The sequence below is a fragment of the Salmo trutta genome, chromosome 34 (genome assembly GCF_901001165.1).
Source record: "Salmo trutta chromosome 34, fSalTru1.1, whole genome shotgun sequence".
Taxonomy (NCBI): domain Eukaryota; kingdom Metazoa; phylum Chordata; class Actinopteri; order Salmoniformes; family Salmonidae; genus Salmo; species Salmo trutta.
This window is the reverse complement of record NC_042990.1, coordinates 29553002-29570611: the sequence shown is the minus strand read 5'-3', so window position 1 is coordinate 29570611 and position 17610 is coordinate 29553002. Positions and strand designations below refer to the sequence as shown.

The 17610-nt window shown below is 43.4% G+C and overlaps 2 protein-coding genes across 4 annotated transcripts in view; one reads left to right on the top strand and one right to left on the bottom strand.

The window, feature by feature from the left end:
* Nucleotides 1–4355: 4355 nt before the first annotated feature.
* Nucleotides 4356–13966, top strand: sgo1 (shugoshin 1). Of its 2 annotated transcripts, none has more exons than XM_029732524.1 (11): nucleotides 4356–4485; nucleotides 4664–4820; nucleotides 5032–5237; nucleotides 5352–5404; nucleotides 5570–5640; nucleotides 5834–6739; nucleotides 6981–7280; nucleotides 7374–7511; nucleotides 9248–9433; nucleotides 12930–13047; nucleotides 13368–13966. In XM_029732524.1, exons 2-11 carry the CDS (start codon nucleotides 4676–4678, stop codon nucleotides 13501–13503), a joined length of 2259 nt encoding a protein of 752 aa, XP_029588384.1. In that variant the 5' UTR covers nucleotides 4356–4485; nucleotides 4664–4675; the 3' UTR covers nucleotides 13504–13966. The 2 variants fall into 2 exon arrangements, with proteins under 2 accessions (XP_029588384.1, XP_029588383.1); XM_029732523.1 differs by having other exon boundaries at nucleotides 12864–13047.
* A 1068-nt stretch (nucleotides 13967–15034) lies between these two features.
* kat2b (K(lysine) acetyltransferase 2B) overlaps nucleotides 15035–17610 on the bottom strand; it is a 17384-nt gene continuing 14808 nt past the window's right edge. Inside the window, exons 14-18 of one of the 2 annotated variants that reach the window (XM_029732522.1) lie at nucleotides 17467–17581; nucleotides 17284–17311; nucleotides 17045–17108; nucleotides 16867–16951; nucleotides 15035–16603 (exon numbers count right to left, since the gene is read on the bottom strand). In XM_029732522.1, the coding sequence (XP_029588382.1) occupies nucleotides 16410–16603; nucleotides 16867–16951; nucleotides 17045–17108; nucleotides 17284–17311; nucleotides 17467–17581 (486 nt within the window). In that variant the 3' untranslated portion in view covers nucleotides 15035–16409. Of the gene's footprint in view, nucleotides 16604–16866; nucleotides 16952–17044; nucleotides 17109–17283; nucleotides 17315–17466; nucleotides 17582–17610 lie in introns of both variants that reach the window. The other variant, XM_029732521.1, reaches the window with a different exon arrangement.

Below are 17610 nucleotides of genomic sequence, written 5' to 3'. Positions count from 1 at the left end.
CAGGTCTGGAGAGAACCAAGGGCTATATCTGTTCCTGGTTCTACATTTCTTGAATGGGGCATGCTTATTTAAGATGGTGAGGAAGGCATTTAAAAAAAATAACCAGGCATCTTCTACTGATGGGATGAGGTCGATATCCTTCCAGGGCCAGGTCGATTAGAAAGGCCTGCTCGCTGAAGTGTTTCAGGGAGCGTTTGATAGTGATGAGTGGAGGTCGTTTGACCGCAGACCCATTACGGTTGCAGGCAATGAGGCAGAGATCGCTGATATGATGTCACAATGGTGTTGTAATTTTGATGTAGCACTGATATGATGTCACAATGGTGTAAGGTTGGTATAGCACTGATATGATGTCACAATGGTGTTGTAAGGTTGGTGTAGCACTGATATGATGTCACAATGATGTTGTAAGGTTGGTGTAGCACTGATATGATGTCACAATGGTGTTGTAAGGTTGGTGTAGCACTGATATGATGTCACAATGATGTTGTAAGGTTGGTGTAGCACTGATATGATGTCACAATGATGTTGTAAGGTTGGTGTAGCCATGGCATGCATATATAATGTAACAATGATGATGTTGTTTTGTCACAATGCTGCTAGAAAAAGGGTCTAGCCATGTATGATGTCACAATTATTTCAAAATGTTGATACTGTAGCTCTGAGATTAGGTTACAGAGTCTCTTTTTATAATGTTACATTGCTAGTGTTGCTTTATTATGATGTCAGTAAAGCAATGTTTTTGTGATGCAGTGATGTCAGATTGAACATTGTTCTTCCGTATAAAGGAGCAACAGACAGCTCACCTCAACAGTGTTAGAGAAAGGCGTCTGTCTCAAATGGACTCCATTAAACAAACCATAATCCCAGATTTTCTGGGTTGTTTCTCTTTAAGTGTTTGCTTTGGGGCTGAATGCTCTCCCTGTGTTATGATTTAACTATCAGAAATTTTGTGCTTGGCTCTCCACATTTTCCACATTAAATGTTGTGTTACGTTTTTTGCCCTTGGGAGGGAGAGCAGAGATTACAGCTAATGAATTTCATCTGGTGGGAGGGAGAGCTCCAAACTGGCCTGATCACTGGCTAGACTTTTCTGAGATGGACCTGTCTAGTGTTATGACTTGTCTTCATTGGTGTTGTCTTCTACTAAACAGTGATGGATGGATGGAGGGATGGATGGATGGAGGGGTGGATGGATGGACTGATTGATTGTTTCCACTCTCTGATGTGTGAAACACCATGTCAGAACTCACTCACGTCAGTCAGTCAACCAGTCAGTCAGTCAGTCAGTCACTCAGTCAGCCAGTCAACCAGTCAGTCAGTCACTCAGTCAGCCAGTCAACCAGTCTTCAGTCAGTCAGTCAGTCAGTCAACCAGTCAGCCAGTCAGTCAGTCACTCAGTCAGCCAGTCAACCAGTCTTCAGTCAGTCAGTCATTCAGGCAGGGCCAATCAATCAGTTTGTTTACTCCTCTCCTCTGTTTTTATGATAATCAACATCTCCAGTCAACTGTCATTATAATAATCAGGAGTGACATTGAGGAGAAGACTGATAGCAGTAAACACAGCTGCATACCCAGACCCGGACCCATGTGACAGTGAATGTGGTCTCCTGCTGTGACAGTGAATGTGGCCTCTCGCTGTGCCAGTGAATGTGGTCTCCCGCTGTGACAGTGAATGTGGTCTCCCGCTGTGACAGTGAATGTGGTCTCCCCCTGTGACAGTGAATGTGGTCTCCCGCTGTGACAGTGAATGTGGTCTCCCCCTGTGACAGTGAATGTGGTCTCCCGCTGTGAAAGTGAATGTGGCCTCCCGCTGTGAAAGTGAATGTGGTCTCCCCCTGTGACAGTGAATGTGGTCTCCCGCTGTGAAAGTGAATGTGGCCTCCCGCTGTGAAAGTGAATGTGGTCTCCCCCTGTGACAGTGAATGTGGTCTCCCCCTGTGACAGTGAATGTGGCAACCATATCATTTACATGGCCTTTCCAGAAAATTACAGCAATGTCTCCTCTGCTGATGTCTAATGGAATGGGTACCGTTGGTTGTGTTGTGAGTTTATTGTGTAAATGGTGGTTAAGCAATGTCATGAAGATAATGTATGATCTGTGAAGAGACACAATGTTGTGAAAGTAGTTACAGTACGTGGAGTCCCTGTTGCCCAATGTGGTGAACATTCATATCCATGCACATTCCATGTCCACAGAGCATTGCCTTCTCTCCCTTGCACCACAATATACCTTAAGTGCAGCATTATCATTGAAAATCTGTGAGGCAGACATCCGACTTGTAGCCTAGAACATGCATCTCTGGATGCTACACAGCTTTGTGAGCGCTGATTGAGGTCATTGTGAAACTGGCAGGGAAGTGTATCCCTTACAACACCTTCATTTCTAATCCACCCTAGCATTGAACCACTCACTTGTCAGTCCTTTCAAGGTCTTTGACATTTACTTGGACCTGACTGATGCCGAGCTCCTCCTGACTCACCAGAGGTTCCTGTTTAGGTTCCCTGCTGCCATGCAGAAAAGGACTGTTTCTCTGTGTGTCAAGATACAATTGCTCCATTTGACTCATTCAGAGGAAAGTAAATGAGATCACGACTTGGTATTTCATTGAAAGTATTATTTCTGGAAGGTTTATTGAGCAGAACACGAGCAGTAAGGAATTACTATTTACGGCACTGGGAGTAGAGAGAGAGCGGAACAACGGAACAGGGGAGCAGAGAGAGATGGAGAGTGGGAGGGGGAGAGGGAGAGAGAGATGGAGAGTGGGAGGGGGAGAGGGAGAGAGAGATGGAGAGTGGGAGAGAGAGAGGGAGAGAGAGATGGAGAGAGGGTTGGAGAGAGGGAAACAGAGCGATGAGAGAGGGAAAGGGGAGAGAGATGGGCGGAACATGGGGACAAAGAGAGAGAGAGAGAGAGATTAGACCCAACCAAATCATGAGAAAACAAAAAGATAATTACTTGACTAACAAAAAAACAGAGCAAACTAGAATGCTATTTGGTACACAGTGGCATAATACCTGACCACTGTGACTGACCAAAACATAAGGAAAGATTTGACTATGTACAGACTCAGTGAGTATAGCCTTGCTATTGAGAAAGGCCGCCGTAGGCAGACCTGGCTCTCAAGAGAAGACAGGCTATGTGCACACTGCCCACAAAATGAGGTGGAAACTTCCTAACCTCCTGGCAAATGTATGACCATATTAGAGACACATATTTCCCACAGATCCACACAGAATTCCAAAACAAACCCAATTTTGATAAACTCCCATATCTACTGGGTGAAATACCACAGATTTGTGACCTGTTTCCACAAGAAAAGGGCAACCAGTGAAGAACAAATTTATGTTAATTTATTTTCCCTTTTGTACTTTAACTATTTGCACATTATTACAACACTGTATATAGATATAATATGACATTTAAAATGTCTTCATTATTTTGGAACTTCTGTTAGTGAAATGTTTGCTGTTAATTGGTATTGTTTATTTCACTTTTGTTTATTATCTACTTCACTTGCTTTGGCAATGTTACCATATTTTTCCCATGCCAATAAAGCCCTTAAATTGAAAATTGAGAGAGAGAGAGAGAGAGAGAGAGAGAGAGAGAGAGAGAGAGAGACTTTGTCAAAGATTTACATTGTCAAATGTAAGTTTATGGTCCGTCCACATGGCCTGCTTGTGGTTCTTGATCCACTAATTCTGGTGGGCTGGAATAAGTCAGAATATTCAACCAAAAACTTGATGAATATGAAATAAGTAAATAACTTAATTACATATTATTTATTGATGGATTTATACTGAGCAACATAACAATCAACTTCATCCAGCCCCTGTCAACTCATTACCTTTCACTATTCAAACTCACTTGTCATTATTATTCCAACAGGCAATTACCAATGTCGACTTTTAAATAATCATTGTGGTGCTCTGAAATGATCTGTCAAAACAGTATTATACTGTAATTGGGCCATTGTAGCTTTTTCTGTCCTTGGTAAATATTTTCCATCAGTTATTTTTATTTTTCCTTCTTCCTGTATACAAACGCACGCATTCAGGCACACGCACGCATTCAGGCACACGCACGCATTCAGGCACACGCACGCATTCAGGCACACGCACGCATTCAGGCACACGCACGCATTCAGGCACACGCACGCATTCAGGCACACGCACGCATTCAGGCACACGCACGCATTCAGGCACACGCCCACAAATATACTGTAGAGAAATTGAAAGAGTATAGAGGGAGAGCGAGAGAGAAACATGGCTTTGGTGCCACCTAGTGGAAAAGTAAAGTTATGCATTTCAGATGATAGGAAATGACGCGTCCCAGTTCCCACCAATCAGCACTCGCAGCGCAGAATTCGAAAGTCAACCAGTAGAGAACGGATTTGTGACTAGCTATTTGACCACGTTATGAGAATTCCTTGTGAAATATACTGATTTTAGTTACATTTCACTGTACTGTTTATAACTGAGGAGGTAAGTCAACATTTAAAACGTCGGTATATGTGATATTACGCAGTTTATTCCATGTATTAGCAATGGAGATGCTGCTAGCGGAGTTGCTAGCGTAGCAGATCAACAACAACATTCAACCCTGAGGACGGGTTCTAACGTAGACACCTTAGACATGTCATACTCTCTTGTGTTCTGCCAGTTACGTACAACCATGGCGAGGGAACGGGGCCAGAAGAAGTCTTTCCAGCAAAGCTTGAATGACATCAAGGAAAAGATGATTGAGAAGAGGAACAAACGCCTGGCAAGCGCCTCTGCAGCCAACAGGGGACGGTCCAAAAGGATCAACAGAACCAGTGGTAATATGGTTCACATAATATGCCAACCAGTATCATGTTGAAGATGGTAATGTAAACTTCAGCATCATGGTAGTTAACCTAAAATCTGGTCAATTGGACGTAGCTATACCTACTAGTTATCTCGCTAGCTACTATAGTAATTTCACAACTCGTATGGTGGTTACCCTTTGAAGAGGAGTATATCTCAGCTAGCTCCCTCTTCTCTCTACAGCGGGCAACGTGAAGCCAATTATCCTGAAGAACGTACAGATCAATAACAAAGCCCTGGCTCTGGCCCTGCAGGCCGAGAAAGAAAAGGTGAGGCAGGGCAACGGTATCATCCTACAGATGAAGAGGGAGCAGCAGGCCCTCTTCCTCCACCTCCTCATGCTCAAGAAGAGGCTCAAAGATCAGGAGGCTCAGGCCAGTAATGTACAGGTATGAAGCTGCCTGAATGACTGATTGGGTCAAACTGAGTAACTGCTATGGGTGCTTTTCATCACAGAAAGTTGTTCACTTCCCTTTGTGTGTGTGTGTGTGTGTGTGGCTTAGACTGGACCTACACAGCTCCTTGCTGAACCACCAAAGCCAGTGGACACCTCCAGGTGAGCTATTCAAATATCATATCAACTGAATGCATCATATTTCTCACATTCAAAGAGCCACTGTTTAATGTCCAGTGTGCTTCATCCCATCTCCTGTCACCTTGTGAATGTCATCAATTCCTCCCTGAAATGTCAAACTTTTCCCTTTTTGATCCTTTTGTGCAGGAGAATTCAAAGCCGAGCTGCTCTGGAAGATCCTGTGAAGGACGAAGCCCCACTCTCACCCATCAGCTCAGGTATATGAAATGACATTTACCAGACAAACCATTCTAACAGATTTGAACTGTTAGGGCTTTCAAACCAGAATTGTGACGTTACTTTGGATAATTAGACAGAAAATCATGACAACAATGTGCACGTCTGTTAGGATGTGTCACTTTTAATGAACCATCCATGTCGTTGACAAAGAGATCCATTCTCCTCTCTCAGAGCATCAGTTTCCTAAAGGGGCGGGACAAAGCGAAAGTGACGGGCAAGTGGCGTTGCCAAAGACAGTGGGTGTGAGACGTCGCCGGGTGGAAGGCAGAGGGAGGCGATCTGAGCGTGTGCGGAAAGGGCGCCGTTCCTCGTTCTATGATCAGAACCACAGCGCCCCTCCAGAACCTCTCATACAGAAAGAGACTGAGGTCGTAGTGGAGAGCCTGGTTCTAAACGCCAGGAGAGGCCAGAACCACATAGAGGAAGTAAAGATGGAGAGAGGCAATCCGATTGGCTCAGAGGAGTTCCATCAGCACTTCACCCCAGAGCCCCCGGCTAAACCAGCAAATCAACAGCAGCAACCCCGGAGCAAAGTGAAACAGGCCCATCTACCGCGGCCTAAACTCGAACTGGCTGCACGCAAGCAAGAGAGGGGCCTCAAACCGGACCGCCCCCCTCTGAAGAAACCCTGGGAGACCTCTAAACCCAGAGCCCGGTCCAAGAGCCGGGACCGCTCGGCCACACGGTCCAGAACCGGGGTGGCCTCCGCTGCACCTCTCAACACCTCCCTCAACACATCTCAGGGATTCAATGACACTTTTGACTTCGACTGCGAGGACGGGGTACACCTCACCCCCTTCAAGAGTAGCGGACCCAAGGATAACCCCCGAGACACACCCATACAGGAGGTGGAGAGGGGACAGAAACAGAACCCGAAGAGGACTCTGTCATCATCTGAGTCCAGTTCATCTTCGTCTTCTGAGTCAGAAGACAGCCCCTACGTTCCTCAGAAACGGAAGAGACGGAGCCCCCAGGACCAGGCCAAGCCCACCCTCGCTCGTAAAGCCAGAGGTCGACCCTCCAAAGCAGCTACAGACAAGGAGAACGGCCCCCCATCCAAACCAGAGTTGTTACATGGTGAGCATTTAACTGTTAACGTAGACAATTAGGATGACTGTCTTTGCAATTACTAATCAGGTACCTTGATGGTTGCTCTGAATCATTGCTGTAAATCTTCAACTTGTGTGCAGGTAACATAAAATTATAGTAGGCACAGATGTAGATATGAGGGCTTTTTCTATAGGTTTCCACATATTCTAATATAGAAGAGGATACGCTATTGTGTCTGTTTAAATAGTTGTTCATCTCCTGTGTCTAGTAACCAGAATGGAGGTCTGTCCCACCCCTGTGGTCCTTGACAAACAACTCAAGGAGGAACCAGAAAGGAGACAGAGCTCGATTTGGATACAGCCGTTGTCTGTGGTTGCCATGGATGTTGCCTTGGAGGCCAGCTTTTCTGAGTCAGAGGGTAGTCCCTACGTTCCTCAAAGCCGTGTCGTACGAAAGACACAGGGCCACCCAGAGCAGGCCAAGCCCACCCCTGCTCGCAGGGGACGGCCCTTTAAAGCAGCCAGATACAAGGAGAACGTCCCCCCACCTAAACGACAGTTGTCACGTGGTGAGCAATGAACAATGTACAGATTATACGTGCTGTTATAGGAAAGGATAGGTTATGTGTTGTATCTGCTGCTTATCACCTGTGTCTATCCAGTCATCAGAGTAGAGGCCAGTCCCACAGCTGGGCCCGCTGAGGTCCCTGAGACAGAACTCCAACTCCCAGAAACCCCTGGGAGTGTCTTTGTTGACAGTCCTGGTCCAATAGCAGAGCAGGGTCTTGAGGGCCACCCAGGTAAGTGGGCATGCTTGGAATGGTAGATAGTCTATTGCCATGACTGAGGCGTCGTCACAAATGGCACCTTATTCCCTATGTAGTGCACTATATAGAGTTTAAGTCGGAAGTTTACATACACTTAGGTTGTAGTCATTAAAACTCATTTTTCAACCACTCCACAAATGTCTTGTTAACAAACTATAGTTTTGGCAAGTCGGTTAGGACATCTACTTTGTGCATGATACAAGTAATTTTTCCAACAATTGTTTACAGACAGATTATTTCACTTAAAATTCACTGTATCACAATTCCAGTGGGTCAGAAGTTTACATACCCTAAGTTGACTGCCTTTAAACATCTTGGAAAATTCCAGAAAATTATGTCATGGCTTTAGAAGCTTCTGATAGGATAATTGACATAATTTGAGTCAATTGGAGGTGTACCTGTGGATGTATTTCAAGGCCTACCTTCAAACTCAGTGCCTCTATGCTTGACATCATGGGAAAATCAAAAGAAATCAGCCAAGACCTCAGAAAACATTTGTAGACCTCCACAAGTCTGGTTCATCCTTGGGAGCAATTTCCAAACGCCTGAAGGTACCACGTTCATCTGTACAAACAATAGCACACAAGTGTAAACACCATGGGACCACACAGCCATCATACCGCTCAGGAAGGAGACGCGTTCTGTCTCCAAGAGATGAACGTACTTTGGTGCGAAAAGTACAAATCAATCCCAGAACAACAGCAAAGGACCTTGTGAAGATGCTGGAGGAAACAGGTTCAAAAGTATCTATATCCACAGTAAAACGAGTCCTATATCGACATAACCTGAAAGGCCACTCAACAAGGAAGAAGCAAAACCGCCATAAAAAAATACAGACTATGGTTTGCAACTGCACATGGGGACAAAGATCATACTAATCATACTAATGACCATTCTTTTGTTTGGAGGAAAAAGGGGGAGGCTTGCAAGCTGAAGAACACCATCCCAACCATGAAGCACGGGGGTGGCAGCATCATGTTGTTTTGCTGCAGGAGGGACTGGTGCACTTCACAAAATAGATAGCATCATGAGGCAGGAAAATGATGTGGATATATTGAAGCAACATCTCAAAACATCAGCCAGGAAGTTAAAGCTTGGTCGCAAATGGGTCTTCCAAATGGACAATGACCCCAAGCATGCTTCCAAAGTTGTGGCAAAATGGCTTAAGGACAACAAAGTCAAGGTATTGGAGTGGCCATCACAAAGACCTGATCTCAATCCTATAGAAAATGTGTGGCAGAACTGAAAAAGCATGTGTGAGCAAAGAGGCCTATAAACCTGACTCAGTTACACCATCTCTGTCAGGAGGAATGGGCGAAAATAAACCCAATTTATTGTGGGAAGCTTGTGGAAGGCTACCCGAAACGTTTGACCCAAGTTAAACAATTTTAAAGGCAATGCTACCAAATACTAATTGAGTTTATGTAAACTTCTGACCCACTGGGAATGTGATTATAGAAATAAAAGCTGAAATAAATAATTCTCTTTACTATTATTCCGACATTTTACATTCTTAAAATAAAGTGGTGATCCTAACTGATCTAAGACATTTTTACTAGTATTAAATGTCAGGAATTGTGAAAAACTGAGTTTAAATGTATTTGGCTAAGGTGTATGTAAACTTCCGACTTCAACATGTAAATAGGGATTAGGGTGCCATTTGGGACACAAGTGAAAAGTTGTAAATGATGATGGTGGTTGTGTTCCAGAGCACCACAGACAAGATAAAGAGGAGGCTCTGCTTCCCGTCACTCCAGGAGTGGAGGAGGAGATGATGAGGATCGGCAATGTCCTGTCTGGTTTCAGGGACTCCTCCTGTGAGTCTCCTGGGATACCGACCTGCAGCACCCCCCAGAACCACGTCTCGCACATCCCCAAAACATGCAGGAGGACAGGTACAGCCCAGTTAGCTGCTTAGGGCATGTTAATGAATGATGCTAAATCAGTATCCTCTCATTCTTTCACACTACACTTACAGTACCAGTTAAAAGTTTGGACACGTCTATTCATTCAAGGGTTTTTCTTTATTTTTACTGTTTTCAACATTTATTTTTATTTATTTGTTTATTTTTATCTATTTTCTTTTTAGTTTATTATTATTTTTTATTTAATCTTTATTAAACTAGGCAAGTCAGTTAATAACAAATTCTTATTTACAATGACAGCCTAGGAACAGTGGGTTAACTGCCTTGTTCAGGGGCAGAACGACAGATTTTTACCTTGTCAGCTCAGAGATTCGATCTAGCAACCTTTCGGTTACTGGCCCAACGCTCTAACCGCTAGGCTACCTGCTGCACATTGTAGAATAATAGTGACGATATCAAAACTATGACGTAAAACATTGAATCATGTAGTATCCCAAAAAAGTGTTCAACAAATCAAGATTTATTTTATATTCTTCAAAGTAGCCACCCTTTGCCTTGATAACAGCTTTGTACACTCTTGGCATTCTCTCAACCAGCTTCATGAGGAATGCTTTTCCAACAGTCTTAAATTAGTTCCCACATATGCTGAGCACTTGTTGGCTACTTTTCCTTCACTCTGCGCTCCAAACCATCTCAATTGGGTTGAGGTCGGGTGATCGTGGAGGCCAGGTCATCTGATGCAGCATTCCATCACTCCCCTTGGTAAAATAGCCCTTACACAGAATGTGTGTTTTGGGTCATTGTCCTGTTGAGAAACAAATGATATTCCCACTAAGCGCAAACCAGATGGGATGGTGTATCGCTGCAGAATGCTGTGGTAGCCATGGTGGTTAAATGTGCCTTAAATTCTAAATAAATCACTGACAGTGTCACCAGCAAAGCACCATCACACCTCCTCCTCCATGCTTCACGGTGGGAACCACACAGGCAGAGATCATCCGTTCAACTACTCTTCATCTCACAAAGACATGGCGGTTGGAACCAAAAATCTCACATTTGGACTCATCAGACCAAAGGACAGATTTCCACCAGTCTAATGTCCATTGCTCGCTTTTCTTGGCCCAAGCAAGTCTCTTCTTCTTATTGGTGTCCTTTAGTGGTTTCTTTGCAGCAATTCGACCATGAAGGCCTGATTCACCTGAGTCTCCTCTGAACAGTTGATGTTGAGATGTGTCTCTTAGTTGAACTCTGTGAAGCATTTATTTGGGCTGCAATTACTGAGGCTGGTAACTCTAATGAACTTACAGTGAGGAAAAAAAGTATTTGATCCCCTGCTGATTTTGTACGTTTGCCCACTGACAAAGAAATGATCAGTCTATAATTTTAAAGGTAGGTTTATTTGAACAGTGAGAGACAGAATAACAACAAAAAAATCCAGAAAAATGCATTTCAAAAATGTTATAAATTGATTTGCATTTTAATGAGGGAAATAAGTATTTGACCCCCTCTCAATCAGAATGATTTCTGGCTCCCAGCTGTCTTTTATACAGGTTACGAGCTGAGATTAGGAGCACACTCTTAAAGGGAGTGCTCCTAATCTCAGTTTGTTACCTGTATAAAAGACCCCTGTCCACAGAAGCAATCAATCAATCAGATTCCAAACTCTCCACCATGGCCAAGATCTCACCTCGTGGAGTTGCAATGATCATGAGAACGGTGAGGAATCAGCCCAGAACTACACGGGAGGATCTTGTCAATGATCTCAAGGCAGATGGGACCATAGTCACCAAGAAAACAATTGGTAACACACTACGCTGTGAAGGACTGAAATCCTGCAGCGCCCGCAAGGTGCCCCTGCTCAAAAAAGCACATATACATGCCCGTCTGAAGTTTGCCAATGGACATCTGAATGATTCAGAGGACAACTGGGTGAAAGTGTTGTGGTCAGATGAGACCAAAATGGAGCTCTTTGGCATCAACTCAACTCGCCGTGTTTGGAGGAGGAGGAATGCTGCCTATGACCCCAAGAACAGCATCCCCACCGTCAAACATGGAGGTGGAAACATTATGCTTTGGGGGTGTTTTTCTGCTAAGGGGACAGGCCAACTTCACCGCATCAAAGGGACGATGGACGGGGCCATGTACCATCAAATCTTGGGTGAGAACCTCCTTCCCTCAGCCAGGGCATTGAAAATGGGTCGTGGATGGGTATTCCAGCATGACAATGACCCAAAACACACGGCCAAGGCAACAAAGGAGTGGCTCAAGAAGAAGCACATTAAGGTCCTGGAGTGGCCTAGCCAGTCTCCAGACCTTAATCCCATAGAAAATCTGTGGAGGGAGCTGAAGGTTCGAGTTGCCAAACGTCAGCCTCGAAACCTTAATGACTTGGACAAGATCTGCAAAGAGGAGTGGGATAAAATCCCTCCTGAGATGTGTGCAAACCTGGTGGCCAACTACAAGAAATGTCTGACCTCTGTGATTGCCAACAAGGGTTTTGCCACCAAGTACTAAGTCATGTTTTGCAGAGGGGTCAAATACTTATTTCCCTCATTAAAATGCAAATCAATTTATGACATTTTAGACATGCGTTTTTCTGGATTTTTTTGTTGTTATTCTGTCTCTCACTGTTCAAATAAACCTACCATTAAAATGATAGACTGATCATTTCTTTGTCCGTGGGCAAACGTACAACATCTACAGGGGATCAAATACTTTTTTCCCTCACTGTATCTTCTGCAGCAGAGTTAACTCGGTCTTCCTTTCCTGTGGCGGTCCTCATGAGAGCCAGTTTCACCATAGCACTTGATGGTTTTTGCAACTGCACTTGAAGAAACATAAGACCTTCATGTCTAAAACTAATGATGGACTGTCATTTCTCTTTGCTTATTTGAGCTGTTCTTGCCATAATATGGACTTGGTCTTTTACCAAATAGGGCTATCTTCTGTATACCACCCCTACCTTGTCACAACACAACTGTTGTGTCCACAAATTAACTTTTAACAAGTCACACCTGTTAATTGAAAAGCATTCCAGGTGACGACCTCATGAAGCTAGTTGAGAGAATGCCAAAAGTGTGCAAAGCTGTCATCGAGGCAAAGTGTGGCTACTTTGAAGAATCTCAAATATAAAATATATCTTGATTTAACACTTTTTTTGGTTACTACAATATTCCATATGTGTTATTTCATAGTTTTGATATCTTCACTATTATTCTACAATGTAAAAACAAAAAACATGGAATGAGTACGTGTGTCCAAACTTTTGACTGGTACTGTATATGTTAAACATGAGCAGTGTTCTTCTCTGAACACTATTTGGCTGTATCTTAATATCTCTTCTCTCATTCCTCCACCTCTGTCTGAAACACTGGTCCACTGCTGTCAATATCTACCGAAACTTTATACTTTTTTCCCCAACGTTTCTGCGCTGACAATTCACTTTGTCCTCTCACCACAGGTGGGCTTAGTGTCAGGACTGGGCGGAGCTTTACTCTGAGTGATGTGACCAATCTTACCCCTGCAGCCTATCGGAAGTTCTCTTTAAAGAGCTCCCGCCTTTCAGACCGATGTTCCACCCTTGTCCCCGGCCGCAAGAGGCGGTCCACGATGACAGTGGACTACAAAGAGCCATCGCTGCACGCGTGAGTATTAAAGTGAAAGGGAAATTCCAAGGGAATTTTTGAAATGTGTGGGATTCTTTCTTGGTTTACTGCTCAAATGTTTTTTGAAAATGACAACACGTAACTCTTACAGAGCGTAACTCTCTCCCATTAATTTCAATGAACGAGTGAAAGCAGCAGCAACTAACTTGCGCTGGCAAAAGCTGCAGTACACAACGTGTAAACAGCTAAATAACCTATTATTTCTGTAATGCCCCACTGTTGCTCATGCCAGTCATTTTTGAAGAGAATCTCTCTCTTTACCACCATCTCTTATCTCTCTCTTATTTCCTGTCCTGCAGGAAACTGAGACGTGGAGACAAGTTCACAGACACCAAGTTCCTCCTCTCTCCCATCTTCAAACAGAAACCCAGGAAGTCCATGAAGACTCGGCTGTCGTTGGAGAAATACAACGAGTCATTTGTGGGATGTCGCTGACATGTCTTCACATTGAACACACGTTTTACCCATTCAAATTAGTTTGAGAGGATTTTTTGTTGTGAATACTTACGTCTGTGTCCCACATGTTAGTTGTTTTTGTCCAATGAAATGGAGGACAGCTTTAATTGTGTCGATTCTTTGTTGTTCACCGTATGCTGAATTTGGCCAAATCATCATGGGCATTGGTGACATTCAATCAAATCACCCAAAAATGTGTTCTCTATCTCGATGACTGTATGGATTGTTAGCCACCTGTAGAGGGCAACATTAGATCAATATTCTGTTTGAGAAGACCAACCACATGTACCTTCATCTATGGTTGTATTCATTTGGCTGTTGTAAATACAGTGTATATTTAGCTTGCCTTTTCAAGATCTTTGAATATGTATTCTCTACATGGCCCTGTTTTCATGTGTAACATGTTTTGATTTTATAATAAACTTTCAGTCCATAATCCCTATTCAGCTGAGTGTTTATTGTCCCGTACACACTCAGGTTACATTTGACTTAATGGTCGTGATACAACAGAGAGATTGTCTGCATGAAAATTCTGTGACACGTCACAACCATAGTGACAAGTGTGTTGTACATGAGTTCTACAAACGGGATGTGAACAGGTCTGTTGTAAGGATGTGGATTTCTACGTTCCAGAGTTCCTGTCGTATCAGGAGAACGGTGGGAGCTGAATGGAATAGCTGTAATGGAGTGAAACAGGGTTTCCATGTGTTTGATACCTTTCCATACATGCCATTACAATGAGCCTGTCCTGTAGCTCCTCCCACCATCCTCTGACCATTTTTGTGGGTTTTCAAGTGACAAAACTCTTTAACTCAATGACTTTTGAAATTCGTACTACCTTTTGAAAGGCAAGCGTATAGAAAGGTCATCAGGCCAGTAGGGGGGATGGCACTGCATTTGTATCACTGTTGCGTGATAGAGGTAAAGGTCATTTGCAATTGAGCCGACATACGCAAGATGAATGCAAGGAACATTGCCTTTACATTTCAATCACGTTGTAACGCAGAGCTTCCGTCATACGGATTGAATAGAACCCTTATTGTCATGAATGCATACGTATCGGTGGCCCCCTATCGGTGGCCCCTAGAATCAAACCAACAAACATGACTCTAGAAGTGCCATGCTGTTCAATCATTTAGAATGTCAGTAGATTTGAAGTATGATTCGTTAAAGTATGTTGGCTAAGGTTGGATAACAAAAGCTGCACTGGGATTTGAACTGGCAACCATGTGTCACAACCTGTTTTTAACCCCCTCCATTCACCTCCAACCTACACCCCTTGCAAACAAATTGTCACTAAGCTCTTCCCAGCTCCAGAGGTGGTCAGGAAGATCTGATCACAATCAGTTATTTGACTCATCTACACCGGTCTAAACGTGTGGGCTCAATGAGAATATGGAAACGACATGTTTGTGCCATGTACAAACAGGGCTTTTGCTCTACATAGATTTGCAAAGATCTGAACTTCTCAGTCAGTGTAATTTGCAGCAGCAAAAACAACTCCAATCCATTATTTTCACTTCTATTTTAATTAGTCTATAAAATCGGTTATAACTACGGCATTAAAAGCAATAGTACAAAGGCCATGTAATAACTCCTCCAGACATATCACAAAATCCAGATTTATCCTATAGTTTAAAAAGTACAAACATCTTTATACAAAACAGAAAAACAAGATAGTACTGCAATCTCCATTTGCTAGACAGAAATAATTAGGCAAAATAAATTAAGACCTTTTGTTAAGCATTATTCCTTTAAATTATAGCACATAAATAAGGATTAACTATACATGGTTAAATTAGCCATAGCGTGCATTTCCCTAAAAACACAAAACAGCTCGATGGAAAACAAAAATGTTCTTATTCACCATGTGGTGCTGAATAGTTGCTTGAAAAATAAATAAGTGCTTTTTCATGGTCACCTTTTGCCTTATGAGACTTTTTACATGGACAAGCAAGACGGGTAACTTATATACAGTACATTGAAAATATATATTAAATAATACAAGAGGTTTAACCTCTTGAATTACTTAATGTATACATACGGATTTGAAATATAATTTTCCTTTTTTTGGCAGGATGAACTCTAATAACATACATAGAAACTTTGACCTCATACATTCTGAGACACAGACCTCATGTGTACACTCACACGCGCATTAGGTAACACACACATACACATTAAAACTAATTACTGATTACTATGACTCCTGAGGAGAGGTTTCCCCTACGTACAGATCAAGGATCAGCTTCCCATCCCACAATCATAACTGTTACCATTAGTAGGGAAAATGCAAAACTGACCCAAGATCAGTGTCTAGGGGCAACTTCACCCTACACCATTACGACCCAGTAAGACCAATCTGGAGACGGACAGACTGAATGGCTGAGTAATTGACTGGCTGACTATCCCTCCCCGTTTCTCCCAGGCAGTCCAGTTGTTCACAGATGTGACGTCTACATGTAGTAGGACTCTGAACAGATGTAGGACTCTGAACAGATGTAGGACTCTGAACAGATGTAGGACTCTGAACAGATGTAGGGTTAGGTTAGCTGTACAGGTGGAGTTTCTACATGACATCTGTTTTCCTGAGTCAACAAAGACAAGGTGGAGCAAGGGAGAAGCAGAGACTGATAAAACACAGTAAAAGACAGGAGGCAGTATGACAAGGATGGAGAGAAGAGTGATAGAACAGCAGAGATTGAGTATTCCAATGAACCTAAAACCCTCTTTCCTACTCCATATAGCCGGTCCTACTGTTTTTCTAGTTGACAAGAGTAGAAAAATAAAGACTAAGACAATAAAAACCTTTTGAAAATCATTAGAACTAAACCACACTCTCCCTTTAAGCCCCTCCCATCTCCCTTGAAGCCCCTCCCATCCCTTCACTTCTCAATGAGGCCCGCCTCCTTGATCTTGGTGTAGAAGACCTTCTCTAGCAGGTTGGCACACTTGTAGTACTGGCTCTCTGGAGGGTTGTACTCTCGACAGTTGGTGAAGATGCGCTGCATGTCGGCCATGAAGAGCTTCCGCGTGGTGTAGTACCTGCTCTTCAGACGCTCCGACATCGTCTTCAGGTCTGGAGATAATCACACAATGCAACATTAACATGAATCTTGATTAGCCTCTAGTCTAAAGGATCAAATTAAAGCAAACTCTGATGTGATTAACCAAAAACACAATATGACCACACTAACCATTACGTGTTGGTCTCTGACTAAGGTAACTATGCTCAATTCAATTACCCATATTTGTTTTCTTACAAGTTATGTACTGCTAAATTCCTTCCCCTGAAGAGCTGACCCAGGCACAGATGTGTTCCATATGTAATGCCATACATACCCATGGGGAAGCGGATGACTTGGTAGTAACCAGGAGCCTCAGTCTTCTTCACTGGTTCCATGAATGGCCAGGCATTCTGGTGACTCTACAACACATAGTGAGAAACCTGTGTGTGTATGCGTGCGCACGTTGGTGCGTGCATGTATGCGAGTTGTGTGCATGTGTGCGTGCCCCTCACCTTAACGTGCTGTAAGATGGTCTTCAGGGTGCTGTACAGCTGATCTGGATCCTTCAGCTCCTTCCTGGGATCACAACAGGAAGTTATCACCTAATTTCCTGTCAGAGTTACCATAATGATAGCAGTGGTAGCTCACTAGTAAAGCCTTCGGACGAAACCCTCAAAGCATATTTTCTTCTGTTTACTAAAATGCTATGCACAATAGATGAGAAGAAGCTATAAGGAGCTGAAAGACCCACCCTTTGCCCAGCGGTTTCCATCCAGTTTCTCCTGGTGACAAAGAGGAGCTGAGTTAAATTAGAGACACTGTCCACACACTTCCTTCCTACCCCACTTCACTGCTACCTCTCTTTAGATTTGCCTTTGAACCTTTGCTGAAGGTAGACTAATTAGGCATATAATGACAGGGGGAGAAACTCAACGTATTCCAGGAATGCTCTCGATGGGAATCTGCCGAACTCCTTCCTTAAAACAGGAAAGTCCTGGGTAGACCTTTCTGATCTGAGCCTGCTTCCTCTCTATCAGTTTCTTTATGATCTGAGAGAAAAAGAGAGGGAGAAGACAGA

Bases quoted from the DNA above. Each gene is read 5' to 3' on its own strand.
- sgo1 (XM_029732523.1), top strand. From the start codon at position 4,676: ATGGCGAGGGAACGGGGCCAGAAGAAGTCTTTCCAGCAAAGCTTGAAT. The intron at 5,238-5,351 runs GTATGAAGCTGC...TGTGTGGCTTAG, and splicing joins CTCAGGCCAGTAATGTACAG to ACTGGACCTACACAGCTCCT. The intron at 13,048-13,367 runs GTGAGTATTAAA...CCTGTCCTGCAG, and splicing joins AAAGAGCCATCGCTGCACGC to GAAACTGAGACGTGGAGACA.